The sequence below is a fragment of the Meles meles genome, chromosome 1 (genome assembly GCF_922984935.1).
Source record: "Meles meles chromosome 1, mMelMel3.1 paternal haplotype, whole genome shotgun sequence".
Lineage (NCBI taxonomy): Eukaryota > Metazoa > Chordata > Mammalia > Carnivora > Mustelidae > Meles > Meles meles.
In genome coordinates this window covers 60,895,627-60,923,518 of record NC_060066.1, presented here as the reverse complement: position 1 = coordinate 60,923,518, position 27,892 = coordinate 60,895,627, and the positions used below count along the sequence as shown (strand labels likewise).

Below are 27,892 nucleotides of genomic sequence, written 5' to 3'. Positions count from 1 at the left end.
GCCCGGGGGCCACCGCGCCGAGCCCGGGCGGGAGTGTCCCCGCGCAAGCAGGGAGCGGCGCCGCGCCGCGCACTCCAGCCCGGAGGGCACCTCGAGGGAGGGCGCGGGGCGCAGCCTTCTGCTCTCCGCGGCTCTGACAAACGCCCCGGGGGCCGGGAGCCCGGCTGCCCTGCGCGGGGTGGGCGCGGACGCGGACGCTGGACTCGTGCGCGGTTCCGGGCGTCGCGATGAACATCGTGGTAGAGTTCTTCGTGGTCACTTTCAAAGTGCTCTGGGCGTTCGTGCTGGCCGCGGCGCGCTGGCTGGTGCGGCCCAAGGAGAAGAGCGTGGCGGGCCAGGTGTGTCTCATCACCGGCGCCGGCAGCGGCCTGGGCCGCCTCTTCGCGCTCGAGTTCGCCCGGCGCCGGGCGCTGCTGGTGCTCTGGGACATCAACACCCAGAGCAACGAGGAGACTGCGGGCATGGTGCGCCACATCTACCGCGACCTGGAGGCGGCCGACGCCGCGGCGCTGCAAGGTAACTCGGACCTGCGCGGGATCAAGCCTCTCCCCACCCCCCGAGGCGTCTCCGGGAGGGCCCGAAACCCCACTGCCAGGGTGAGCCCGGCTCGCAAGGAAGAGAAGCACCCCCTCGTCTCCTGCGAGTGGAATTTGCCCCGTGAGAAAGGAACACGGTCACCTCTGTCTTAGAAGGGGGAAAGGTGTGCCGAACCCTTGTCTTTCCGGAGGTCCTGGGGGAAGAATGTTGGGCTTCCTAAACCATCTGAGGATAGCGAAGGCAGAGCGAACTTGCGAGCACAGATTTGAATTCTAAAGAAATGCCTCCCTCTGGTTTGCGGTGGGGCAATGAAGTGTCTGGGGAAGTTATTCTCAGACTCGACTGATGAATGTATCTATATTATTACCGTGGTCTGAATCGCCGAGGCTGGGGCAGCATTGATGATTTCACTATAAGTTTAGCCACAAGAAAATAATTAACATTGTTTCACCAGGGACAAGTAAGTGCTTTAGTTAAATACTCAGCCTCATTGAAAGATGTCCTACCTTTCAAAGCGTTTGGAACATTTAAGCCTCATTATAAATTTATTTCATGTTTTTGATAACCTCAGGAAATCTGCCTCACGGTATAGTTATTAAATAACCTGAATCTGAGATTTTTTTTTTTTTTTAAGCCAAAGCGGAGACCATAACCAACCATAAATATTGGTCTAGGAAATTTGGTAATGGCTCTTACTCTGATAAAATTTTTCATTTCCAGATAAAACATTGAATTATACTAGGAAGATTAACTTCAGACACCACCCCTCCCCCATATCGATCATTTTTTTTTTCACTAAAACTATTGGCACCTGCCTTTTAGGTCAGAAAATCAAAGGTCGAGAATGTTACATTTTCAACAGTGGTATGGAAAGGTGCAAATACAGATTATTGTGCTCCCTGCCAAAACCTAAAAGAGAAAAAGTATTCAAAAACCAGGAAAGAGAATTTTGGTTTTTAAATTGAGATCTTATGTGGTAAAATTGCATATTTACCTATAAGTTTCATTTATGTGAGGTGCTTCTTAGGAGATCTCAGCTATTCCAGATGAAACAAACCAGTGACCTCCATTCTTTCATGAGAAACTTTAGGTTCATTTCTTGGCTTTGGATGACTTCAGATTGTTAACTGCAGTTTTGATTTGTGAGCCTGAAGGAGACTTTCCATTTTGAGGGTGCTGGTACTAATAGAGTAAAAGCCGGTTCTGGCCACCGTTCCTCAAAAAAGAGGAGTGTGTAGTGTTTGTGTTGGGGGGGGGGTGTTACTCTCTGGGCTGAGATCAGTTTTTTCCAGGTGTCTTTAGCTCCAGGAAGCTGTTCCCATGAGGTCTGACTTGTATCGGGCTTGTCACAATTACATGATTTTCCCCTAAGCAAAGTTATCCGGTAAATTGCTGTAATTCCCAAAGACTTTTGGGGGAGGAAGGCAGCTGTAAGTTCAGTCATTGGCAAGCCTCAGGGTGTTAGAAATTTGAAGCTCACTGTAGTATTTTTGCTTTGTGTGATCTTTGTCCTACTGATTGCCATGTGACTCACATTTTGCATCCCCCACCCCCTTCTCTGTTCCATTCCCCCCCACTTCATCTGGACTTCTGAGGACAGCTGGAAATGGTGAGGAAGAAATTCTGCCCCACTGTAACTTGCAGGTTTTTACCTACACCTGTGATGTGGGAAAGAGGGAAAATGTCTACCTGACGGCAGAAAGGGTCCGCAAGGAGGTCGGCGAAGTCTCAGTCCTGGTCAATAATGCTGGAGTGGTCTCTGGGCATCACCTTCTGGAATGTCCCGATGAGCTCATTGAGAGAACCATGATGGTCAATTGCCACGCACACTTCTGGGTAAATATAAACATCCTTGTTTTTATTACTAGGCCCTCCTCAAGGAGAAGGTTGGGAAGGAGCCAGACTTCGGTACCAGCCTGAAAGACACCTGTACTGTTTCACTGGAAAGCTGCTTTCTAATTTGTTATTTCCCCGTGGTGAATTACACTGCATTGCCAGTTACTATCAAATAATTATTTTCTACCCTACCCATGCGTCTTTCTGAAGAGGGCGAAGGACTGAACATTTTGAACTAGTTTTGAAAGATTGCCATAAAAATAACAAGAGGGAGCATAAAACCCTGGGTTTGTTTATTTTACTTTCTGTTGAGTTTGTAAAACATTGGTTGTTCTTATGAATTCCTGAAGTCAGAGTTTAGGCTTCCAAATTACTGCTCAGCCGCATTTTAGAAAGTGCCAGAGATTCTGAGATCAGCATTTGTGGTCCATTGGGAGTGGTCAGGCCACCCTAGCAGTCACTTAACATCCATTGACCATCCACAGGGTCTGTGGCCTTGTCCTGATGGAGTACATGTCAGAACTTTCTCAGCTTACAGGATGCCTCTCTTAGGAGAACAGAGGTCACCCTGCTAGGACCACAGAGTCACTATATGAGGGATAGGAGGACCATGAGACTTGGGGAACGAGGGACTTAAAACCATATCAGCTTCTAGCCATCAGAGCTCCTATAGCATCTAAGGATGAGGGGGAAGGGGAGCCTTCTTGTTCTGGGGACCAAACAGATGCCAGTTTTTCAGTTAAACTTTAATAATGGAAGGTGTGAAGCTCTCCCCTCTAACTCAACACTGTGGACCTTCTTTATTTTCTTCTTCCTCCACAGTAATTCCCGTTTACTTTTGTAGACATGTAAGAGCCAATAAAGAAAGGGTAAGGAGATAAGAAATTTCGTTTTGTATTTTCTATAGGCGGATTAGCCTTCTAATCGAACACCACAAAGAACTGTTTCTTCTAAATAGGTCACATTAAACCTCCTAATTTTTTAGCAGCTGCCTACAAACTTAATCTGGCTTTTAGAAGTACTTATTCAAATGTTGTTCCTTGAACATCAGGCCATTTCTCGGATCCTGAAAGAAGCTTACTTTAATGTTTTATTTTAAAACATGAGCTTTATTTAATTCATTTTCAAACCTCTAGAAATGAACACACACGTGGTGTGAGCCAACTCATATGGATGTTTTAAATGAGTATGGAGATTACCAAATGCAGTTTGGCGGGATTTAAGTGTGCTTGTGCACATGGGTGTGTGCATAGGTGTGAGAGAAAGAGTGTATGTGTGTGTGTGTGTTGTGTGCATTGGGGGTGGGGAACTGAATAAAAGTCCTTGCTGCCATGGGGTGCATAAGAACAAGTGGCAAGTGGCAAGGCGGTGGATCAGGTGAGTAAAGACCGGTACAAATGAATAAACTTGGCATTATGGTTTATCAAGAACTTTACATTTTTATAATTCTGAGTAGAACAACCACCATTTGAAATAAGACACATGTGAATTGCAAATGGACTTGTAGTTTTCCAAGTAGAATGGTGAGGATGAAGCTGCCTTAGAAATTCCAGTTGCTCTCGGTCAACTTGTCATCTTTAAATAGATATACAGCCATTGGTAGGCTAGTTGTGAACCGCCAATACCGGGACTGTTCTTTTCCAATAACCTTTCATTGAGATGATCCTCGGTTTCTGAACTGTAAACTTTTACCTATACTGTGCTCTAAAGTTTAGTCATCTTGCTTGCTTTCTCTGTACGATTATTTTGCCGGATAATAAAATTTCAAATGTAACCACACTTTTAAATCTTCAGTTAAATACCTCAAGAGGAAAGCAGCCTCTCTTTGCTAGACATTCCGTAAAATGAGAGCTAATTGAGAGTGTGTTAAACACAGAAAATCCATAGCTTTGGCTTTGAAAATGCACATCAATTGATGAACTGTGCCTTAACATTAGACTACTTTCTAACCTAAGGAGAAAATTGAATCAAATTTCCAATAGGAAAATGATTGTGGAATTGAACCCATATACTAAGGAGGAACGTACCACCTTCCCAGAGTCCTTACTTTTGCTTTGAGATGTTGCTTAACTACAGAATTTAGGGAGTTCTTGGAAGCCTTGATGGTAATGACGTCACTTCGTATTAAAATATGGGAGGCTCCTGAATTCTCCAGCTGTTTTTCCCCTAAGCATCTAAACTTAAGAATTTATTTTCAATATTGAGTCAGGAAATTCATTTTAGAGTTGGAATTTCTGACTTCTTGCCGAGCCTTATAAACCCTTTAAGAAATTGAGATCTAGCTACTAAAATTTAGAAGAAGGCTTACTATAATTTTTACAGTGATTTGACGGGGGGTGGGGTGGGGTGGGAGGTGGGGGGTGTTAGATGATGTAAGAGCTACCTGAATTCAGCTTCCCTTCCAGTAGTCCTCTTAGGCAAAAATGTCTGACAACTGTTAAAGATATATTAGCATGTGCTGTTTTTCTTCCAAAGAAAATAACCAGCGTGTCTTTTTACCGTATCTGGGTGGGGAGAAGAAGTTGCCCCATACATTTTATTTAAAAAGTAGATCAGCTGAGCAGAGAGGCGTTTAGTCATTTGAATGATTAGTCTTGAGCCAGACTTGTAAGTAGCAGTTGCTGTCTGTTTTCGTAAAATACTGAATGGTATGTTGATCCTGACCCAGCGTTAAAGTCCTATGCAATGACATAGAAAACCGTGTGGACTTCCACTGAAAAGCTGTGGGCCTCACTACCTAAAATCCCTTCTACTACTGCCTCTGCCTTCAAGACCTTCTTCCTCCACTCCGGTATGTTTGTTTGTTTTTTTTTTTCACTGCAGCACTTTTTTATTTTCCTCACACAATGACGTGTTGCTGGGGCCTAATGTTCTCACATGACAGTAGAAAACCAAAAATTTGTCATCTCTTAAAGAATTGAGAATTGTGTACAAAAACCTTATGTATGTTTTAAGGCCTAGCACAAGTTCCTAATACGGTCTTCCCTCCCCATTCCAGCCCTTTTCCCGGCATTTTCGAATATTTGAGCTGCAAGGATCCTTCGAGATCATCTTGTCCCATCCCTTGTTTTCTGATGTAGCTGCAGTTAAATGGCTTGTCTGAAGCTTTCTCTCTTCTTGCCATTAATGTCTTGCAGCATCTGTTCATTCTCACCCTTTGTGGCATAGTATGTGCTCTTTGGTTTATTTATTTATTTTTTTTAATGCATCGTGCCCTGAAATTCCAAAATAGATGGCAAGCTGTCTGAAGGCAGTTTGTTCTATCCTTCCTATTTGTTTTCCCCTGCTTGGAATAGGACTCCACTCCTAAGAGTCAATGAACACGCAATAAATGAGTGTTCAATAGGCTAGACTTCTGTTTTTTAAAAATTCAGAAGAAATTCTGAATTCACCTGCTCAGGATGCTCACAGGGGCCCGTCTGCTGAAATTTTGAAAGGTAAGCCTATGGTGGACTGACACTGTGCAAGATTGAGGAGACCTCAAAATGGGGCTGGCTCACATTCATAATGGTTTGTATCTCCTTTTGTTTTGCTACACAGCTTTTCCACTCTCCTTGCCCCAACCGGGTGCTCACATTTACTATAGTGTATTAAATCTGCTCATGGGTGCCAGGCTAGCAACTTGGAGAAGGCCGGTGTTGATATCCCAGTTGGAACAGGCTCAAATCGAACCTGTGGCAACCATTCCTACCTGCCAATGGTGGGGCCTCAAGGAGAGGATGCCCACTGTAATTCCCTTCTTGGTTCTGAACCTCATACGGTTTATTTCCCTGCACATTGAAAGTTTTTGTTGTGCTCAGCATTATCCTACCCAGCCCTCCGGTCTGCTGTGATGATCCCACCTTCCAGGAGTCTTCTATCACCAGCAGCTCTCCTAGGAACCTTCTCTTGATTGCCCATCAAGAAGTGATAGGTTTGGGATAGACTCCAGTCAGTATAATCTGTTGTGCAATATTCTCGTCAGGGTCAGTGCAAGACCAAGGAGAACGTGTGCAACACAATGCACTTTAATGTTGCCATAATACTAGGGGCGCCTGGGTGGCTCAGCGGGTTAAGCCGCTGCCTTCGGCTCAGGTCATGATCTCAGGATCCTGGGATCGAGTCCTGCGTCGGGCTCTCTGCTCAGCAGGGAGCCTGCTTTCCTCTCACTCTCTCTGCCTGCCTCTCTGCGTACTTGTGAGCTCTCTCTGTCAAATAAATAAATAAATCTTTAAAAAATATTTTTTAAAAAAATGTTGCCATAATACTAGCAAGCATTCACTTAGGCCCTTTCTGTGGCTCCATGGGATACGAAAGCTGGAAAATACCTTGCTCATCTCCTTTGAAACATGCAAGTCGGCCTCCATACAGGAATTGCCAGCCTGTGTTTTCCCCGAACATGAATATTGCTTCACTTGTTATTTTTTAAGAGGAGTAGAATCTTAGCCTGCCATTTTTACAAGACAGAGTTTATCTGTAGATCCGTTTTGGCCCAAGAGCTGCACTTGGCCTTTATACGTGAGCAGCAAATTGATCCCTGATTAACCAAAAGGGGGAAGCAAAAGCATTTAACTCCAGACCTTTTATGTTCTGAAGAAATTTTGCATGGTAAAGGGCTAAATCTGTCAAATAGCAAGTCGGTAATTTACTTCTATTGATATGGTAGTCAGACAAGATAATTGGTAGTTAATTAATAGACCACTTAACTTAAAAGGTTTCACAGTTTTAAAATACTAATTACTGAATTAGGCATTTATCTATATCCAAATGTCTAAAGTCTATTTAGTTAAAATCCATCCAGGAAAAGTAAAAGCCCACCAGCTAGATCTGAGTAATGTAGCACTTAAAGACATTAGTGCTATGGTGGTACCTAATATCTCATGAATGGTCCCTAATCATTCATGTTTAAGTTCCTATGTGATTTACTGGTTTTTAATCTCAAGTGCTGTATTGTTCTCTGGTTAGAGAAACCTAGTTCTGTTCGAGGTCTCTTAGATTTAGAGTTTTTTAAAAATCATTTCTAAAGTATTCATATAAAACTCTTTGGCCGGTACTTCTTCCTTCAAACCATTATTTTAAGAACTGTTATACCATATATTTTATAAAGTAGTATTTTCCTATCTTAAGGTAGCTACTAAGAAGTTGGAATTCACGGCCAGTTTTTAAGTCTGTACTAGAACTGGTTTCTGTTGCTAAATAAATATCATATGCTTAAAAATCAAATGTTTGAGCTTCAGAAAGACTTTATATTTCAACTGAACTGTAAATTGACATGGGTAAGCATACTTTATCTTATTAATTCTTGTGGTCCCATTTAAAAACATCTCTCAGGTAGCAATCACTTGGATACTTGGGACTGTATCCCTAACATACTCCTATCCCTAACATTTCATAGCCTTGCTTTCTAATACAAAATAAGATCGCGTGCCCCTTAAACCTTGAGTTTCTATATTTGGTATGTTATGTGGTAGGCCCAAATTGCTTCTATTGCTACTAGAAATCAACATCTGTGGTGTGATAAAATGTCACTTTACGTAACTGGTATGAGCAGGGCACCATCCTATAAAAATCCTTGCAGCATCTTTGATGTGTGTTCAAATCTGTGTCCAGATACGTCAGTGGTTTAGAAAATATTGCTAAGTGACCAAGATCATATGAAGAAATAGCAGTGCTCCCCTCGTTGCCAGTGTGCAGCTTGATCTTTCTACAGAATGTGATCCTGTTAACCATCTCTTAAACTCCAGTCTTTAGTTTCCACGATAAGCCCACTTTCTCCTGCTTCTCTTCTGTCTTCCCAAGTCCTCCTGGCCTCCCTACTTCTGAGATGTAATGACTAGTATTACATGCTCCAACCTCTTCTCACTTTGTAACTCTAGCAGGGTAATCTGTTTATTTCAGTAGCTTGATCTAATTTCTGAGACCGTTCCCAAGTTCACACAGCTGTTTTGGCTGTTCCCCTCATTCCTAAAATCAATGTCTCAAAACTGAACCAACTCCTTTTTGCCTCTTCTTGAGTCCCCTGGTATGGCCAGGGCCAGGTTTGGGAACATCAGCAGTATCTTTAATTCTCCATCCTGCCCACATTCGTGGGTCCTGACTCTTCTGTTGCTGCCATGTACTTTGATCCCCTCCTTCCCAGTCCCGTGTCCTCCCCCGTGCTTCTGTTGCCTCTTGCCTAGACTTTGGAAAGAGTGTCTGAACTTCTTTCCCCGTTCCCGGCTTTTGCTCTTCAACCTATGATTATCTAAGCAGACTCGAATTTACTATGTGTGTGCTTAAGGACTATGCTGACAAGAACCTACTCCATACCTTTGGGTCACCGTCTTGTTCACAGCATGAAGTCCAGGCTCATTAACATGGCAGCTTAGATCTTCTAAAGCTGATTTCCACCTCCCTTCCAAATTCATCGCCTATTATGTCTCCTGGTCAACCCTAAACTCCTGCTGGGCTAGTCACCCTGTGCCCCTGATGGAGCCCTGTGCACTCAGCTGTTCTGCCATCTGAGACCTGCCTTACTGGGAGACAAAATCAGTTGAATAGTTTAAACAAAATGTATCACTCCTTCTGGGAGGGAAAAAAATATTCAAAATACTTTCATGTTGACTTAATAGTATCTTTATAGATTGAAGAGGTGGTCCTTGTAGAGTAGTTTAAGTCCTGGTTCAGGGAATGGCCCACTCTTGCTTGCTTATGTGCTGTTTATCTCGATTCCTTGAAGCAAAGTTGGTGTTTGGTCTTTTCTCCCTTGTTATTTCTACATCTAGGACTTAATCCATTATCTGTAGATAACGTAGTAGAAATTAATCTATAGGACACCTCAAAGTGAAGGCAAAGTGAAGGTGTTCTTTAACTGGGCCTAACACTGATTTAATAGCTTTTTCAGAAAGGCTGAATGGAGGAATGTTCCCTGGGTGGGGCCCTCAGCCATTTATTGCAGGATTGGGTCACAGGGGCCTAGAGAAGAGCTACAAGCCCCATGGCCAAATACATAACTGCTCTCATTCTCCAGATTTATTCTCTGCCCTTAGGTTTGTTTTCACCCTAGCCATTTTCAGATTTTTAAGATCTTTGGCAAATTCTAGTGAATTGACTTTAGTTAACTTGAAGTTTAATAACCTCATTTGGGACTTAGAATAATTTTTTGAAGTAGGAAACCCCTTGTATGTTGACTAGCTAAAATTTAAATTTAAAAAAAGTAGGAAACTCCCCTTTTCTTAAGCTCCTTTAGTTAATGAACATTAATAACAGACTCATCTAAACTTTCTGTCCTGTTTCTTTCAGAAACTAAAATTAAGCCTCATTCAATTATGATAAGTAGCCAGTTTGCCTCCATTTAATCCAGATACCAGCCTATATGGATAGATGTGTAGATGACATGTTTATTTGCTTGTTTTAGAATGCCCAATGAATAATAAGGCTCGTGACTCTGGTGCAGTTATAGCCAACAGGCTGAAAAAAACCTTTTTGAGACACAGTGTGTTAAGTCCCAAATACCCAGGATATTTTTGGAACCCCAAATTGTACTATACTGAATTTCCACTAGGGGGTGTCCCGACAGGGTGGATTTGTATCTTATTTCCTTCTGCACTCACAAGCAGTAATTTTCCCAAGATAAAGGGCCTTTTGTAGCTAATCTTTGGTGTATGACAAACTCTGATAGTCCTTAAGAAACAGGGAACTACTCCCTGTATCAACTGAATGAGTTAAATCCAATGTTTTGAGCCTGGAACTCTGGGGATCAGATTAAAATGTGTTAATCTCTCTCGGTTTAATTAGTGATTTTTTTTTTTAATCTTAGAAGTTACTGTAGGAGTTAGCTATTCATAGAACTAACCCTTTCTTATAGTTTCTGTTAACTGACCTAAGAAGTTCCTTTTAGTCTGCGACCTCTTTTGTAAGCATAATGGGAAATTAACCCAGAGGATGGAATTTTGTAATTCTTTCTTTGAAAATACCAAGTGGACAGGTAGAGCATACAGCTAATCCTGTGGTAGGGCAGCCTTAGCGAAGTTCCCTGTGTTGTGACCTAAGACTGTTAAGATACCGCTGTGCAGAGTAAAGGTTGTCAGAGCATGGCCTTGGGATTTAATCACGATTACCCTGACACATTTGGCCAGCCAGTCAGTCCCCCTCCGCCTGGGTTTGCAGGCTTACGCCATCGCAGCACTGGAGGGTATGCCTTTCAACACGAGGAATGCTAACATGAGGAATGCTAACATGGTTTACTTGATCTTACCCAGCATGGCCCTTCCTTGAATTCCTTTTTCTTTTTACTTTATTTGTCAATTCTCTTGAAAACTCAAGTTCACACCTGTCAGAGACCATTTTCCTAAATGCTCTGAAACTAAAATTAAGTGAACCACGGGGAAAAATTGAATATCCTCTCATAATGATCATAAAACTTTCAACACTGCAGCAAATGCTGCTAGAATATTTAACAAGTAAGGGCAATTACCGCCGCAACCTTGAGTGCTGTCAAATTAGCCCAACTGACAAGCCACTTACAATGAATTCACATTCGGAAACAAAACATTACTTGGTCTGTGAAACTTTCAAAGATCACACAAAGTTATATGTGAAAGATGGCAACTGTGTTAATGTTGTGAAGGTTATTTTTTGTTGTCATTGTGTGGTTTTGTTTTTGTTTTTGTTTTTTTGGTTGTAGGCTTTTTTGTTTATTGGTTTGGGGAAACCGTAGTGTTTCTCATTTGCTACTTGCATAAAATGTGAATTTCTTGACTTTCTTTCAAATAAGCTTGGTACTGGAATTTTTAAATATTAACAAGGTTCAGCTCCTTGGTGTTATTCTAAACAATGGGGCTCAAAATAACACTTCCCAAATCAGTGTAACTGGGAAAATATTTGTGGTGTAACTTATGTAAGCACATGGGTATTTTGAGGACAAGTGAAACTTAAAATTCAAAGCCTGAATTTTCCCACCTGCAAATTGCACTTAACGTACTGCCCCCTATTGATTTCTCAAGGATTTTAAAAAATGGGATAGTTCTACAGTCTCTTGGAAAAAAGAAACACCAGGTATAATAAATTATCTTAAAATAGTTCTGTACCGACTTTTAGTATTATGTCTGCTGGACTTTTCTCTGCCAAGCGTTATTAATTTATCTTTTAAAATCATTGTTGTCTGCTCCTAGTAAAAGAGGACTAAAGGAGAGGATTAGAGAAGAGGTTATGGAAAGCGTTTTTGTTTCCCAGCATCGGCTAGGATTCTGGGTGAAAGGGGTCGGGGCAGCCAAAGCAGATGCTCAGTACTATGGTTTTTGAAGCCGCTTCTGGTGGTCAGGTAGTGGGTTTCTGCCGGAAGCGTGGTCTGGCGCTGCCTGGAGGGCAGGGAGGCCTGGGAGCCATACAAAGGAAGAACCAGGAATTGCAGGAACTTGAAGAAACAACATAACCAAAAATAGATAGCACTTATAACCAAAAGAGCCTATAAATATATGCTTAATGAGCCTGGAGTTCATTTACCGGTACTTTTATATAGCACTTAAATTTTACAGACCCTTTCATAAACACTCTTCTCTCATTTGAGCCTCAAAGCAACTCTGAATTAAGTAGAGCCATTATCCCCATTTTTATGGATGAGGAAACAAATGAGAGAGGTTATAGGAATTGCCTAAGGTCACCCCTGGGGAAAGAAGAAGCTAGGATTCAGTCTCTCATCCTAGGACTTTAGTTTAGAATCTCTACAAATACTCACCCAAGCTACATGTTCAAAGCCAGTAGACTTTCCTGTGAGTCACTTATGCTTTTGCCCTTTGGTATAATGAAAGAACCCACCTTCAAATGTGGATTTTTTTTAAACTAGCATAGTTCATTTAACAATGACTAATGAACCCTAGCTTCATATCATCAGAAAGTTTGCTCCATAAATTAGACAAGAATGTAAAATTCTAGACTAAAGAACCAATACCACACTAGAATTTTATTACTAAAGGCCAGTTCAAGTGTTTTTCTGTGCTTTTTCTGTAATTTTCCGTGGTTCACATCTGAGATGGTTACTTCATTGAGATGACTGTAGGATATCCTTGGTCACTTAGCTTCCTTGCTTTTCCTAATTCACGTGGCAGCACTGAGAAGCTGCACACAAAAAGTAGCAAATAAACGGGGCACTTCAACAAGATTTGGCTGTGCAAATTTCTATAAACACTTGGTGCCAAAATGTCAGTAACAGGATGGTTTTAGTTTTTTGGTTTTTGTTCTGACTTTTTTAAAGCTTATCTCCTAGAAAATGTTAAAGCTTTATTCTGTAACATAATCTTATGGGATTAGAATTCCAGAAAACTCCATAAGCTTTGCATTTTAGAAATGATAATCATGGATTTTCAAAATGAGGCAGTTTTTCCTAGTCGATGGCATCCAAACTTAAACCCAAGCGTCTGATTTGTAAAGGGCTAATTTTTTTTCTAGGTGTGATTTCCTCACAGGCTTACCAAAGCATGAAATTTTCAGAAAGGTAAATAAGAAAAACGGAACAGGTAAAGGCTGAGGCTGAAGGGCCTTGTCTTGAAAGCTGAGCCTTCAAAACCTCTGTGGATGCAGGGAGAGGACTTTGAAGCTTTCTCTGTCTGTGTTTGTGAGCTTGTTCTAATGGCTATGGGGGTGACTTAGTCCATTTACACTGCTGGAACAGAACTCCAGACACTGGGTGCGTTACTGACAACAGAAATTTATGTCTCACTATTCTGGAGGTTTGAAGTTCCAGAAGATGAGGGTGCCAAGCAGATTCGGTCTCTAGGGAGGACCTACTTGGTTGGTAGACAGGGGTCTGCTGAAACCTCACACGGCAGAAGGGGTGAGGGATCTCTCTGGGGCAAAGGGCACTGATCCCATTCCTGAGGGCTCCCAAAGACCCCCCTTCTAACACCATCGCAATGAGCATTAGATTTCAATGTGAATTGTGGCAACACAAGCATTCAAATGACAGCAGAGGGCCTTGCTAGTGCTGAAAATGGGTCCACGGCAAATATACAGAGAAGCCGTCTGTAAACTCTCTCATAGTTGTCTGTAGAAGGCTCTGGGCAAGCTTGTTTGGTTTGAACCAACCTTATCTTAAAAACATTGTTGGGGAAATGGTGTGGGGAGTGAAGAGTGGGGCTTCCCAGCCTCTGATATCCTGGTTCAGAGAACACAGGTAGGCTAAAGGGTAGTGAAATCTTGCAGTTTTGCTGAGCTTCTAGGAGAAATTGATCTGAAGCCACTTGAGTTTTAAAGTAGATTCCCCAGGTCACACTAGAACCTTGTACTCAGCCTGCACTCCAGGGCAGTGGTGGCAGCAGCATCACCTGGCAGGCTACATGTTAGGGAAGCGGACTCTCAGGCCCCCTCCCAGACCTACCGGATCAAAATCTGTATTAGATTCCAGATCCCAGGTGATTCTCTGGCACATCACATTTTGAAGAGGAACTGGTCTTGAATGTGCATTTTCCTTTCCACTTTCTCAATATTCTCCTTCCTGCTGCCTTTTTGTTTTTCTTTCATGAGCTAATCAGCCCTTTAGGAATCTCGTAGACAAGAAAAATGCCAGACCACACACACTGTTCCAATCCTAGACTAGGTTTATTTATTTATTTATTTATTTTGGATTCTGGTCTAGTGTCTAAAAGGAAGAGTGCAGGTGCTATCTTGCTCACTATTCCCCTTGGTGACTGTGCCCGGAGTGGAGTTTCCAAAGCAATAAGTATCATGAAAGAAAGTCAAGACCCTTCAGGGAAGAGATACATTCTTCCCACTCAGGAAGTAAGTTACCACCTTGCCTATTGTGTATACCCCTTCCTCCACTCCTGGCCCTGGTGTATCATTGGCTTCCAGTATTGGCTAACAGAGAGCATGATGTCTCATCCACTTGTGATACCTAAGGGGAAGTCTTCCTTTTCAGTTTTCACAATTCAATAATGTTTTAGGTAAGTTAGCCAGAATTGTGATTGACAAGTGATTACTGCTGTCTTTTAATTCACTTTAGTCTTCTTCTCCCACGAGGAGAGAACAGACCAGTAGCTGGATCAGGATTATTACCCTTGAAGATATTTCTTAATTTCGTTGTGGAGTGGTAGTTCAAAGGCATGAACATATAACCTAAAACTGATGGGCTTTTGAGCCCAAATTTAAGTTGTGAGGTTTTTTAAAAAGCCCAGGATGGCTTCTAAGCCTAGAAAAATGTCATTACATTACAAGAACTAAAGCTTAGAAAAAATCATCACTGGACTGTATGGAACTTGATTTGCTACTGTGCATTTCTTTCGGAGGTTCACAAAGCTTTCTCTTTAACAGTGCCTGATACAATATAGGTACCCCTTAGACTCATATACAATGAGTAAATTCTGTGTTGCTACCATGCAAGCTTAAGAATAAAATAAGTTTTCAGGAGTAACCTCTTGATTATATCTTTATCTTTATATTTCATTTAGGTAAAGATTTTAATTTTTTTTAAAGACTCCACAGTAAGCAAACTAGGAAGTGAGGGAGAAGTTCAACTATTTAGACATATGAAATACAAAGGATGATGGGAGGTGATCATGAGGACATTGTTGGGTAAAGCTGGTGGAATGGGGGCAGGAGGGACAAAGGAGTCCTGCCCCTTTGGATAGCCTGAGCAGTGGCCGAGCCTGTGTGCGGTGTTTATGCCTCACGGAAGTGGTTGCTAGTCACTGGAGCAGAACTGAAGCCTCTGCCCTTTGGAAGATCTGTCTTTATTACAGTTTCTGAGATGTGATTTGAGTCTGGAGCAAACCAAAGGGATTAATGACAAAGTGTTGTTTAGCAGACTATTTGGCTGCAATTTTGTGGGTTATTTTCATTATTCTATAAAGCATTATTAAATAGGGAAAGCGCCCTGAGCTTGAAGGAGATCATGGAACACTCCTTTGATCATCTAGGACTCAGCCAGGGGGAGGGTCCAGGAAAACAGCACTTCAAAAACTGTGTTCAGCATTCAGTTTCTTTCAACATTCTGAGCTTCTGTGAACTCAACTGAAACACACAAAAAAACGATTATTTTGCAGAGAATGTGTAATTTCATTAATATGTAAGAGGCATGAATTCAAGTTACATTATTTTAAGAGGCACAGTCATGACATCATATAAATGTTTAATGAACAGATTTTTACTGCTCTCCAGCTGCTGGCCTCTGTACTAATGGAACTGACACCTTGCTGAGTCATTTACGAGAGTCTTATGCAAGGTACACCTCAGTGTTACAACTTGTATTTCCAACGCATGGTAGGAATCCAAGAAAGAATTGTTGGACATAAGTCGTCGTAACATTTTTGAACAAATGGAGAACGTCCTCTTTTTGTCTCACAGATGAGTTAAAAATCAAGACTCAAAGAGGTCTAGTAACAAGAATGGACAGTTGATTGGCAGCTGGGACCATGTGGTTTTTGGACTCCAAAAACCAGTGTCCTTTCCAGACAGATTGAGTTTTAAGTCACCTCCTTTCCGGTATTTCTGCATAGCAAACCCTAAAACGCAAGGGAATGTTGGTGTCTGAGTGGCTGCCTTGGGCTAGATTCATCCTGTGCTTTAGCAGTGGGAAGGCAAGTTAATGAAGCATTTATTTTTGCTGAATAACTAATGGTGTCTTCATCTAGGTGTTCATTTGAAAAGCCTCGCTCTTTTATTAGCTTCTTGGTTGCAGGGCAACTGTAGGAGTGTACTAGTGCATGTGTGTTAAGCATTAACTGCTGATGCCTTCAAATGTTAAACTAATCCCTGTAGCCTCAAAATAATAGAAGGATGGTAGATGTCACATGGGTAAGAACTCAAGAGTTAGGACACACTCTTTAGTTTCTTCTAGATGGCTGAAGACAGAGCTGTGTGTGTCAAGCTGATAAGAGACTTTGATGAACATTTTGTGAAGTCTGAGGGAGTAGTTCCAGGCTTTACTGTCTTGGGGCTCTGTTGCATGATTTGTTGGGAGACTTTTCCGTCTCTACAAACACACCCAACTAGGAAAAAAGGGGGAAAAGCTGTCATTCAGTTCTATGAATTTCAGAATTTGTGCTGTCAAATCCAACTAAAATACTTCAAGTCAGTATATTGCTAGCAAGTATAGATTTAGTTTTTAATTCCTAATTAGAGATAATTTTGTAGTGAAAAATTTTAACTATCACATTCTGGCATCGAAGTGAAATTTCTTAAAGTTTGGCAGTCAGTATGTTTACTAAGCAGATAACCTTTAGATCTACAGAATAAGAGTATTTATTTAGCCATATGTTCCTTTCCCAGGGTAGCTTGTGGGGGTATGTCACCATTTTACCATTTTTAAACATGCTAGGATTTCTCCTCCTCGCATTTTTGACACCGTTCGCTGTATTTGCACAGCGTCTTCGACAGTTTGTACTAAATTAAATCCCAGTTTTCCAGGAGCAGTGACTGAGGGTTCGGAGAAGAGTGCCACCAGATGTCATTTTAGCCTTGTAAATAAGCAGTATGTTCCTTTGTGATTCTGATAAAGATAAGTTACTCTGGTAGCAACAGAGGCAGAAGGAGCAAAACACCAACTAGAATTGTTGGACCACCTGGAGAGGTGCTAAGAGGATGCTCTTTGTTCAGTGGAGTCTTGATTGTCATTTTTGGTTTTGGTTTTTTTTCTCTCACATTGTTTATATACTGCTGTTATTTGGAGATGAAAATCCTTATACATCAGAAAGCGATTATGTATGTGCTGATGGTGTTAATCCTTTTCCCATCATAATATGATTTATGGCCCTCCTTAGAAACCAAAATCTCCTGTTTCTTGGGTGTTCAAATGAAAGAGAAACACTTTAAAAGGATTCTTTTTAAAAGATGGCTTTTCTGGAATTGACCAAAAGACAGTTATGCAAACACAGAAAAATACAGTATGTGGCCTTTTTCTTCAGGAAATTAACATGGCTTTTTCCTTGGTGTCCATTAACCTGGAATCGCTTACAAATACAGAGAACACATTCTGGGTGTTTTAGCTACACCTTTAAAATGTCATCAGTCTCGAACATTTCAAAAGCCAGACTTTGCCGGATACCACATTTCTTCACATTCTCTTTTGTTTAACTTTCGGCTAATTAGCCCTGACAGTGCAGCTGCAGGCCCTGCGTCCCAGTGTGTCATTAAGAGCACCAAGAATGATCTGGGGGTTTACAACTGTTGGAAGTTAATTTGGCGTAAACCTAACTTTCAAAGATTTCTCGAGATAGGACATGTCATGTCTATGTCCAGTCACACTTCTGTTTCAGAAATTCTTGTTTATATTATAAATATGACCTTTACAGTTATCTTTCAAAGTGCCCAGGGCTTTGAAGAGGAACCCTGAGGAGCTATAGCGACATTAGACTTAAGTATGTTTCGTAAGAACGTCAGGGTCCATGTCAATGTCCTTCCCCCACTCCTTCTTTTTTTCTTTTTAGTCACATAGCAGCCCTGTCAGCTGGTGGCCGATTATGGTATTGGAGTCTTGTGATAAAATTCATGGGTATGCAAAGGTCCGTCTCCACACTTTTTAGCCAGAGTTCATTATTGAGAGTGTTCTCTTTTTCCAGATAAAATGATCCCTAGGTCCATTCCAACTTTAAATTCTCCCACTGACCATACCAGTTAGTGCATATGGGTTGCTGACTCTGAGACACCCTAGATCAAGAGTCAGCCATCTCTTCCTGAAGAAGAACTACAAGGCTTCCTCTGTTTCATAGACATTTGAACAAAAGGACATAGCGACGGAGTGCAGTTCTCTGGCTCAGGTTAAGCATCTAGCTAACCTTGCCAGCCACCAAACTCCATACTTTAGACATCCTTGTACTAAGTGGTCACTTATGATCCAAGTAATCCTTCCCTATAGTGGGGATGACACAGCAGTCCAGGTGTTCGGTCAGTGATCTGAGTTTCCTCTTTCAGATTCACTAATGGTGGTACACGCGAGGATTTATACTTAAGCCATTTGGGTGAGCTCTTAGATTTGCCCTTGATGTTCCTTTAATGACTCTTCGAGACAAAGTTAAAGATCACAAACCTTAGCTTGAACTGACTGGTGTCATGGCAACTAGCACTTCACCTTTCACTGGTCCCCATCTCGTACATGTTACAATATTTGTGCGCATTAATAATTCATTGCAAAGTGCCAGATTTCTTTGTGCTGTCAAACTGTGTCAGGGACAGAATATGCTGTATCTCAGATGTCATCTACCAGACTGTTGAGGGCAAGAGTAATTAGAAAAGAAAACTAGTCAGGTTACTTGGGAAGATTCCTGAAAATATGGTGCTTTCTAGCCACTCATTTACAGCATTTTCCCTATAAAGTAAGGGATAGAATTGGTGTTGATCAAAGTTTATTTGGTAATGTGCCCCAGACGTAAGGCAGGACTTGGGGCTGTGGAAATAAGGCATGAACAATAATTGCTCGCCTCCATTCAGGCAGCAAAGGAAAATGATTAACAGCCTTCGTGCTCAGTCACATGGATCAGGCTCCAGCATGAGCCCTGAAACCCCAAGTTTAAAAAAACAAAAAACAAAACAAAAAAAAAATGGTCCTGATGTGAATGTTCTTATCCCAGGCTTGCCTTTGCCTGGCCCATGGGAGCTGAGTGTTTGAGCCCAGCCTTGGAAGATGAGTCTTGGTTCCCTGCCTGACCCTGGCCTTGGATAGCTTTTTCCTACCTCCCAATTTCCTGAACCTTGTTGGTTGTGCTCAACATTGATAGCGGTTGTTGTGACTGTAGTATTAGACCTATGATCAGTGTGCTTACTAAATAAAGAAAATAAGCCTTTGTCTTAGGATGGAGAAAATGCAAGGAGACTTTGGATTTCATTTGTACAGCAGGCTGTGTTTGTCCCTGATTAGGCACAGAAATCACATATTTTAAACTAGACACTGACCGGCCACTTTTTTTTTTTTTTTTTAATTCTTCCCCTCTGCAGAAAGCTTTATATTAGAGCAAACCTGTGTCACAGTTTACTAGTTACTCAAAGTGAAGCATATTTCGCTGAAAAATGTTTACAGCCCACAGTTGGAGAAGATTTTGGTCACTTAGCCATATTTAGATTCTTTTCTCTCTCTTTTTTTCTTTTTAATACAAAACCAGTAGTTTGAATGTCCCTCCAGACTACTTGGAAGGAGAGCAAGGGGGTGAGGAAAGCAAGCCCAAGTCACATTTTTTAGAACACGCAGCCAGAGCACCCTGTGCATAAACTAGAGCTCTTATACTGGATACACTGATTTAACACGGTTCAGTGCTGGGAAGTGTAAATTCTGCTTAGAGACAGCCACGGAACCAGCTCTCCCATTCTAGCCATCATTGCTTGGCCACATCATTAAACAGTACCTGCATGTAATAGATGTTCAAGAAATAATCGCTGAAGGAGGAAGTTAATACCACAGACTAATTTCAGGACAAGGGGAGAGGTCATTAATCAGTCTCAGAACCATGCAACAAATTAAACTTAAAAAACAGCTAGGAACTTGTTAATCTTCTATCACCTACCTTTATGTGGTGCTGGGGATCTGGATTAGTCATTTAGCACCTGCAGGCCACAGCATTACACAGGAGTTTGGGGGAGGTCATTAGTGCCAGCTTGCTCGGGGGTCCATGTGTTTCCAGCCAGGGCCAGCCGCCAGCTAGACCGAGTGGTCACTGGCGATGTGAACAAACAGGGTCAGGGATTAAGCAGCAAATTCTTACCAGTGTTGTATGTTGTGTGTAATTCCTTGGGATTTAATATTGAGACTCCTCACTTAAAAACTTAACAGTAGGATCCTTTGTACTAAATCTATCCCTGTCTTCCAAGACTAGGCAAACTTTGAATACTGAGAAATGCTGAGTCGCATCATGAACACATTTTATATTTTTCTAGCTAATCTGGGAACAATCATAACCAGCTACTTAAAAGAAGCCTTACAGACTTGGTTACTTAAGGATATGTTTTCTTATTTAGATTGGAATATATATCTTTCTTTATGATATTACCTTATTGCAGTTCTGTGATTTGATAGCCATATATAAGCTGGAGAGCCTAAAATTGAACATATAATCAATCACCTGAAGGACCAGATCTTGCCTTTTTTGGCTACCAAGCACACCAAAATAATAATTACTCTCATAACTACCCTAACCATTCCCACTTACTGCTGCAAAGAAGTAAAATCCGGCTGAACATGTGTATCTCTTCCATCCAGCAGCAAGTCAGGTCTCCGAAGCTAACAAGGAACATTGTTCACATTCTCTCCTCCACTGTACCCATCACAGGGCAATAGTTCTCCCATGATCTTTGAAAGAATAATCAGTATCTTCCAGCTTAGTCTGAGGCAGCCAGGCAAATAAATCTAAAACAATCAATCAAATTATCACAAAACATGTAATTGTATGTTATAGGGGATGGTCCTGACCATATGTCTTAAAGAAATACGAACAAAGTCAAGGTGGTGCAGAATGATATAAAGGCTCCACACCTTCAGTAGAGAATTATTTGGAAGCTCTTGTGACATAAGCATGTTGAAAAGTGCAGGAGGCTTTGTAAACATGTGATTAATATTGTACTTCAAATTACATGGGAGGGCATTGGAAGTAGATTGTCAGAGAGGAGATGAGCTCACAGGTAAAACCTGGTGGGTGAGAATAAGTGTGCTCTGGGTGACCACAGTGAGGAGACCCAGACAGATGGGGTATGAGTTGGGGTGGGGGTGGGGGTCATTGCATGATGATCAGGAGTCAGACTGGGGAAGACCTTGGGATACTTCAGAGCCATTCATCTGGCAACTGTGCATCATGGTTTGGAATGCAGAGAAACTTCAAAAGAAATGGAATGACTGTTTTTGATCTTGTACGTGCAAAAGTTATTGTAACAAATTAGATATTTATGCAAAAATTCAGTGATCCCTCAGCCAGGAAATCCTCAGAAAAGGGTATGCAAGTCTCCTTTAAGTCCGCTGTGTATTGTTTGGGTTCTTTTAGCTTCATAAATCATGGGGAAGCTGTGTTGGCTATGGGATATAACTCAACAGTAGACAGATTGCTCTTTGCTGCTTTCTTTTAAGAAGCAGGTTATAAAACTGTTGGGAGCCTGGTAGAGTAGTTAATAGATCATCTTAAGCAATTTGAAGTAATTTTTTTTTTTTTTTTTTAATACAGCCTTGTGTCTTAAAGGCAAAAGAGCCAGAGGGGTAAGAAAGAGTTTAGTGAATAAGAAATCAGTGCCTGGGTCTATTGCCCTGTAAGTGCCACGTGCTCAGCTACACCAAGTGGCGGGTCACCTGCTTCTGTGGACAGGTCACTGCCCTGTAAGCCCCCCAGGGGAGTGTGGTCACTCAGAATGCTGTAAGCTCCTGTCAGTTAGCACAGGACACATTTCTCATGATGAGCATCCTGTACTTCCTGCATTTTTACATCCTGAAATACTTTACCTCCTGCTAGTGCGCTTTGGTAAAGCTTTGGATGTTGGAAGATGATGCTGGAAGATCTCTTCGTTCGCAGGTTCCTTCCTATTTAGACAGAGCCGTAAGGTAGACGTTAATGCAAGGCACTTATTCGCGGGTAAGCTGGAGGTCCCTCACAGACCGTGAGATAGCTGTGTTAAAGTGTCAGAAGCATGAAAAGATCCCTGACCTGGGAGTAGTTTAGATTAGCAGATAACTATCACTTGAAAGATGATAAAGAGCCTTCGACGGATGGCTTTCTTTTCATCTCTGGCGCTTGTCCCCAAAAGCTCTTGTGTTACAAGTCTGGTTGGTCACGGCTTCTAATAGGCCTGCCACACCGATGATACGGTGTTATGCTAACCAGACACTCAGAGGATCTACTCTTTTAGTAAATGTATAAGATCTTGAAACAAGTCGGAAAATGTACCATTATGTGGGTAAAACTGATTTTATCATGTAGCTAAAACATAACGTAGGATTGGTTCGTAAATGAAGTTCACAGTGTCTGTTCTAATCCTTGACTCTATCTTCTTTCAGACCACAAAGGCTTTCCTTCCTACCATGCTGGAGATTAATCATGGTCATATTGTGACAGTTGCAAGTTCCTTGGGATTGTTCAGTACTGCTGGAGTTGAGGTTTGTGCGATATAAAGCATTTCCTTCAGTCAGTCGATTTATCTCGTGATGTGTACACTGAAATCCTCCGAAGAATACTGCCGCCCACCCGTTCATGAAATCACTCTGTTCCACCTGTGTGCCGTGTGTGGAATGTTCGACGGTAACCCAGGGCCAGCTGTTGGGAGTGCCCCTCTAGTATCTTCCGCCATAAAATCACTTACAGTAGCTTGACCAAGCCACAGCAGCAGGAAAAGTAGGTGGACTGGCCCTCACTATGCCCCATTTTCATTAGCAGTTTTGCTTGATGGTGGCGGGGAGGCACAGGGTCAAGAACAAAACCATGGAGGGCAGTGGCAGTGCCCTGGGAAACAGACACGTGAGGCCAGAGCTTGACACCCTGTTTCGGTCCACTTGCCAAAAGCAAACCGTCTCGTATCCATTCATCAGAGGAGATGGTTATGGCAGATGTGAGGTATCTGGCTTTGTTAAGTTTGCAGAACTGGGCTTAATCAACCCCATTCTTCACCATATTCCAAAAATAAAGTGTTTGTATGTGTATCGTTCTGTTTGTCCTTGTGGTGCCTCCCGCGTAAAACTGAAAACCTCATCCCCAGGCAAATACACAAAAGGACACAGACTAGATGGCTTCCACATTCTGCATTTCCATTCCTACATCTAAGGTGGGGTAAGGGATAAGAACTTTCTGTACCATGTGTTCTTAGATTAAAGTCTGGCTTAAGTTTACAAGGTGTACTGACCATTTCCATTTACACTTTACCCTAAAGAGAAAATCGGATCCTAACAACTTAGAACCCAAGCTAGGTTCACCTTTGCTCTCCTAGCGATAATTAGACAAACTGGATTTTCATTCTCCTTTACTGAACAAGAGACCATTTGTAAATTTTCCAGACACTTCAAAGTGAACCTCTCTCCATTTTTAGCTCCCCCTTGTTAGCTTTTATAGAATCCTTTGTGGTAACTTCCCCAAAGTAATATGATACTTGGTCGATGTGGCAAAAAGTGTTCGTCTGTTGCTGCTGTTGCTTTGAAAATATTATTTCTGCACTGAACCACATCAGATATCTGTCTTTGAAAATGCTTTCCTTTTCTTTGCTTAGTCACCTGTAACCTTCTGTATCAAACATGTAACCAGAGTACTAGGATCAGGGAAGCTTGGGTTTGGTCAGTGTGGTATGGGATCTGTGCTCATACTTAGTGTTTTTGTTCTCCTCCCTCTAACTCAGGATTATTGTGCCAGTAAATTTGGAGTGGTGGGTTTTCATGAATCCCTGAGCCATGAGTTAAAGGCTGCTGAAAAGGATGGAATTAAAACAACATTGGTTTGCCCTTACCTTGTAGACACGGGCATGTTCCGAGGCTGCCGAATCAGGTAAGGAAAAACCTGTCTTATTACTGATAAAAAAAAACTTTTTTTGAAACTTTTTTTTTTTCCATCTTGGAGGAATATGTAGAATTAGACCTTGAGCCTTAACTATCATTTGACAACTAAGCCTGTTATTTCATTGGTCAAGGTTTGTAAAATTCGGGTAAATAAGATTAACAAGCAAGGTTCTGGTACCACACTGATACTAACGTGAGGAAGTCAGTTTAGAAGCATCGGACAGAAAGTGGCCTCTCTGTACCTTCAAAGGAGGAAACATAAATACCCAGAGTCTCCCTTGGAAGCTACTTCCTTAGGAGTTATTTTGTTTCTTTAGTATTAGTGTTGGTAAATGAATGTGACTTTGATTTGGATATGAAACAATGTGACTGTCACAAAAGAGTAAGCCTTTCTTCTAAAAAGACCTTTGAATATTGCCCTCCAGATCTGGGAGCTTTCTTTTTGCAGAGTATATGTAGGCAGATTCACTATAAAAAAATGAAAAGAACTATTTTGATTTACTAAAAACAAAATAAAATACCCACACACTTTGAAAGGAGGCATGTGGGAATATAAATGTCAGGCCACGTCTGACTTGAACTAGCAGAGTAAACAAAACCACGAATCATTAAAAGGATACTTGTAAAGACATGCTTACTTTGAGATTCTTTGCTTGGATGAGTTTGAACGGCAAGGGAAGATAACCGAACCAGTTCCCCGTTGTTCAGGGCCATTCTGGACACATCCTGAAGCTGGCCACACTGTGAAGTAGGTGGAGCTTGATTTGAGTCACTCCATCGTCCGGCTGACTCCATGTCTGGACTGGGAATGGACTCGAGCTCTGCCTCTTTTCCCAAGTGTGCACACGTTTGTGTGTGTGTGTGTGTGTGTTTCTTTCGTCTTATATACTTAGGAACCAATTGCCTAGGGTCTAAGGAGCGCTGTTTCCTATTTAGCTGTTTCCTATTTAGCATCATGGCAGGTGTCCAAAGCTGTGGTGGGACAATGGAAAGTGAAAGGAATAAATTATACGATTAGGTTATTTCAATGTGTCATGTAATGAATTCAGCTGAAGGTAGGATTGTCTATATGCTCTTCATTTCCGAGACCCCTGAGAGAAAATGCCTTGGTTTTCCCTCCTGGGGCATCCAGGAAAGTATACAGCTGACTTATTTCACTCAGAAAATTTATGCCAGTGTTACACATCATTATTCTAACAACACTTAGCATAAAAGTTTGGCATTGTGTTTGGGTTTACTGTTTGTTATGCCAAACGTCCTCTTCTTTTTCTATTAAAAAGAAAATAGAGGGGCGCTTGGGTGGCTCAGTGGGTTAAAGCCTCTGCCTTTGGCTCAGATCATGATCTCAGGGTCCTGGAATCAAGCCCCACATCAGGCTCTCTGCTTGGTGGGGAGCCTGCTTCCCTTCCTCTCTCTCTGCCTGCCTCTCTGCCTGCTTGTGATCTCTGTCTGTCAAATAAATAAATAAAATCTTTAAAAAATAATAATAAAAAATAAAAAAATAATGTGAAATACATTTTGAGGCATTTTAAAAACATTATCTCACTTTACAGAAGAGCAGACCAATTTTGCTTTCTTTTTTTTTTTTTAACCTGTTTTTTAGGCTGTGCAAATAAAATATATTCAGAATAGGAAGATTTGGAAAATATAGAAAAACACAATGCAGAGAACAAAATGGGCCTGAGATCCTGACACTTAGATAACCTCACTGGTAATGGTTGGATGTCTATTTCTAGTCTTCCCTGCTTTGTGTTAATTCTTCATTTCATTTTTTGAATATTTAACTTTCAGGAAAGAAATTGAGCCTTTTCTGCCCCCACTGAAGCCTGATTACTGTGTGAAGCAGGCCATGAAGGCCATCCTCACCGACCAGCCCATGATCTGCACCCCCCGCCTCATGTACATCGTGACTTTCATGAAGAGGTAACTGTGGGGGTTCCCTCCTGGGTCAGGCCTCCCCCAGGACCTACTGCCAGCTGGTGCGCACTTGCTAACAGAACCTTTCTCGTTTCAGCATCCTCCCTTTTGAAGCAGTTGTGTGCATGTATCGGTTCCTAGGAGCAGACAAGTGTATGTACCCGTTCATTGCTCAGAGAAAACAAGCCACAAACAATAATGAAGCAAAAAATGGCATCTGAGGATCTTTTTTGTACGGAGTATCGTTTCTATCCGAAGACGATCCAGGTGCTTCAGTCCGACACACATCGGCATTACTGACAGCCTCTGGATTCTAAACCCACGTCGACTTTTTTTTTTTTTTTAATCAACTTTAAAAAATCAATAAATGAAGTGCAAATTAGCCGACTAGAAGACTTGGAAACATGATCAGCAAAAGTGAGCTTACGTTGTTGCCAACAGGGTCTTTTGAGGCAGAACCCTGAAACCTGTCCTATCTCTTAGACAAGCACTGTGTGACATCTCCAGGCTGCCATTATTTTTCTTAAAGAGCAGAAAGCCTAGAGATGGGAACGACAGTGTGTTTCACCTGTGTGGGGTTTTTTGGTTTTTTTTTTTTAATATCCGTAGAGTTTATTAATTCTTGTAATTAAACTCTAGCCAGTTGACACCCTTGCAACTTCAAGGACTGCTAGTGCTATATTTTCTCATGTTTTCTAAGTTTCAGTTTTGCAAAGCCCATGGGGCTGCTTGTGGTGTTTGTGTGTACAGCTCTTTTAAAAAAGGAATTTTGAAATCTCCATCAATTTGAAGTAAATGATGTTTGATTATTACAGTAACGGGATCAGGTCTCTTTCTTAAAGTCATAAGGACTAAAGTGTTAGTCGAATTTTTAATTTTGTCTCTGAAATCTTTCCTTAAAGCTCTATTCCTCTGGAGACCTACTTATCCACAAAGGTCATACATTTTCTACCTGTGAATTTTGCTGCATACAGAAAGTGCCCTTTCCTCAGGAAGTTGCTGTGTTTCATTTCTTTGAATGGACTTTTATCTAGAATACATAGCAGCTCTGCAAAGGAACAGTTTCTAAAAATGGGAACTTCTGCATTAAAAAAAAGTCCCCATTTTTGTGCCAACTATGATTAGTGAGGGGGAAAAATCATATTCTATGGAGTACGTATTGGAAGGGTGTAAAGATTCTTTTGAAAGTTTTATTCACATTGTAGAACAGCAATTGACATTTTTACAGTATTTTTTTGTAAAGCAAACTATTTCGTGCCTTGAATTTGGTAAATGTGTATTAGTGAAATGTTGTTAAAGTGGACTTCTACCTCTGTATCTAAATGTATACCATCCACTTGTAAATTACTATAAACTATTATGTGATTGCTTTTTTTTTTTTAGAATGTCTTGTTTAAATAGCAACCAATGTTTAAGGCTATTAAAATAAGCCATCTTTTACTAATTAATTGGGAAGTTTTATAAAGGACTGATTAAATTTAAAGAATTAACTTACATGCCACTGACTGTGTGATTACTAGTGATCAGCAATATTCTAGAGAAAATCATGGTGTTCATATCAGACCTTAAAGAAAAAAATGTTTGAATGGGATAATGTTCAGGAACAGCCATTAACAATTTAGGGTGCCATACACTCAAATTTCCTTTGTTACCGTACACTTAGATGAGATACTTTATCAGGGGCTTATTAGCCCTGAAAGTGGGAAAACAGCATCTCATTACCTCTGTGAGTTTGCCCCGCAGATCAGATCAGCACTGTAATCACTTCCGGGAAGTCCTCCTCACTCTGAGTGTCCCTGACGCTGGTCTTCCTTAATCACTTCATTTATGTTTGAATTTCTCTAAGAAGAGAAATGATAACCAAGTCTGAGGCTATTATAATAATTGAGGCTCTGGCTGCCTCTTAATTTTCAACTGAGGATTGAAAGAAGTGTTTTGAAGGAGTGCTTCCTAACACCGTGGGGTGGAGAGACCGTTCTTACCCAAGTTGATCCGGTTCCACCTCCCAGCCAGCCCAGAGCACACTCAAACCATCAGAGAAATCTGTGCTACTTTCACGACTCATTTATGGATCTTAAGACTAAAGAAGGTCTTCTTTACATTTAATGTTATTCTCACCCATTATAATTTAAACCTGTTTCTATTTTCGTTCGGTACTGACCTTATAAGCTTGTCCATCTCTAAGTTCAATAAACCTGATGCATTGAA

General features: G+C 41.4%; 1 protein-coding gene across 1 annotated transcript; it reads left to right on the top strand.

Moving 5' to 3' along the window:
- Window positions 1–95: 95 nt before the first annotated feature.
- Window positions 96–27,892, top strand: RDH10 (retinol dehydrogenase 10). The gene is made up of 6 exons (XM_046011121.1): window positions 96–516; window positions 2,138–2,373; window positions 22,286–22,384; window positions 23,611–23,756; window positions 25,559–25,690; window positions 25,782–27,892. Exons 1-6 carry the CDS (start codon window positions 228–230, stop codon window positions 25,903–25,905), a joined length of 1,026 nt encoding a protein of 341 aa, XP_045867077.1. The 5' UTR covers window positions 96–227; the 3' UTR covers window positions 25,906–27,892.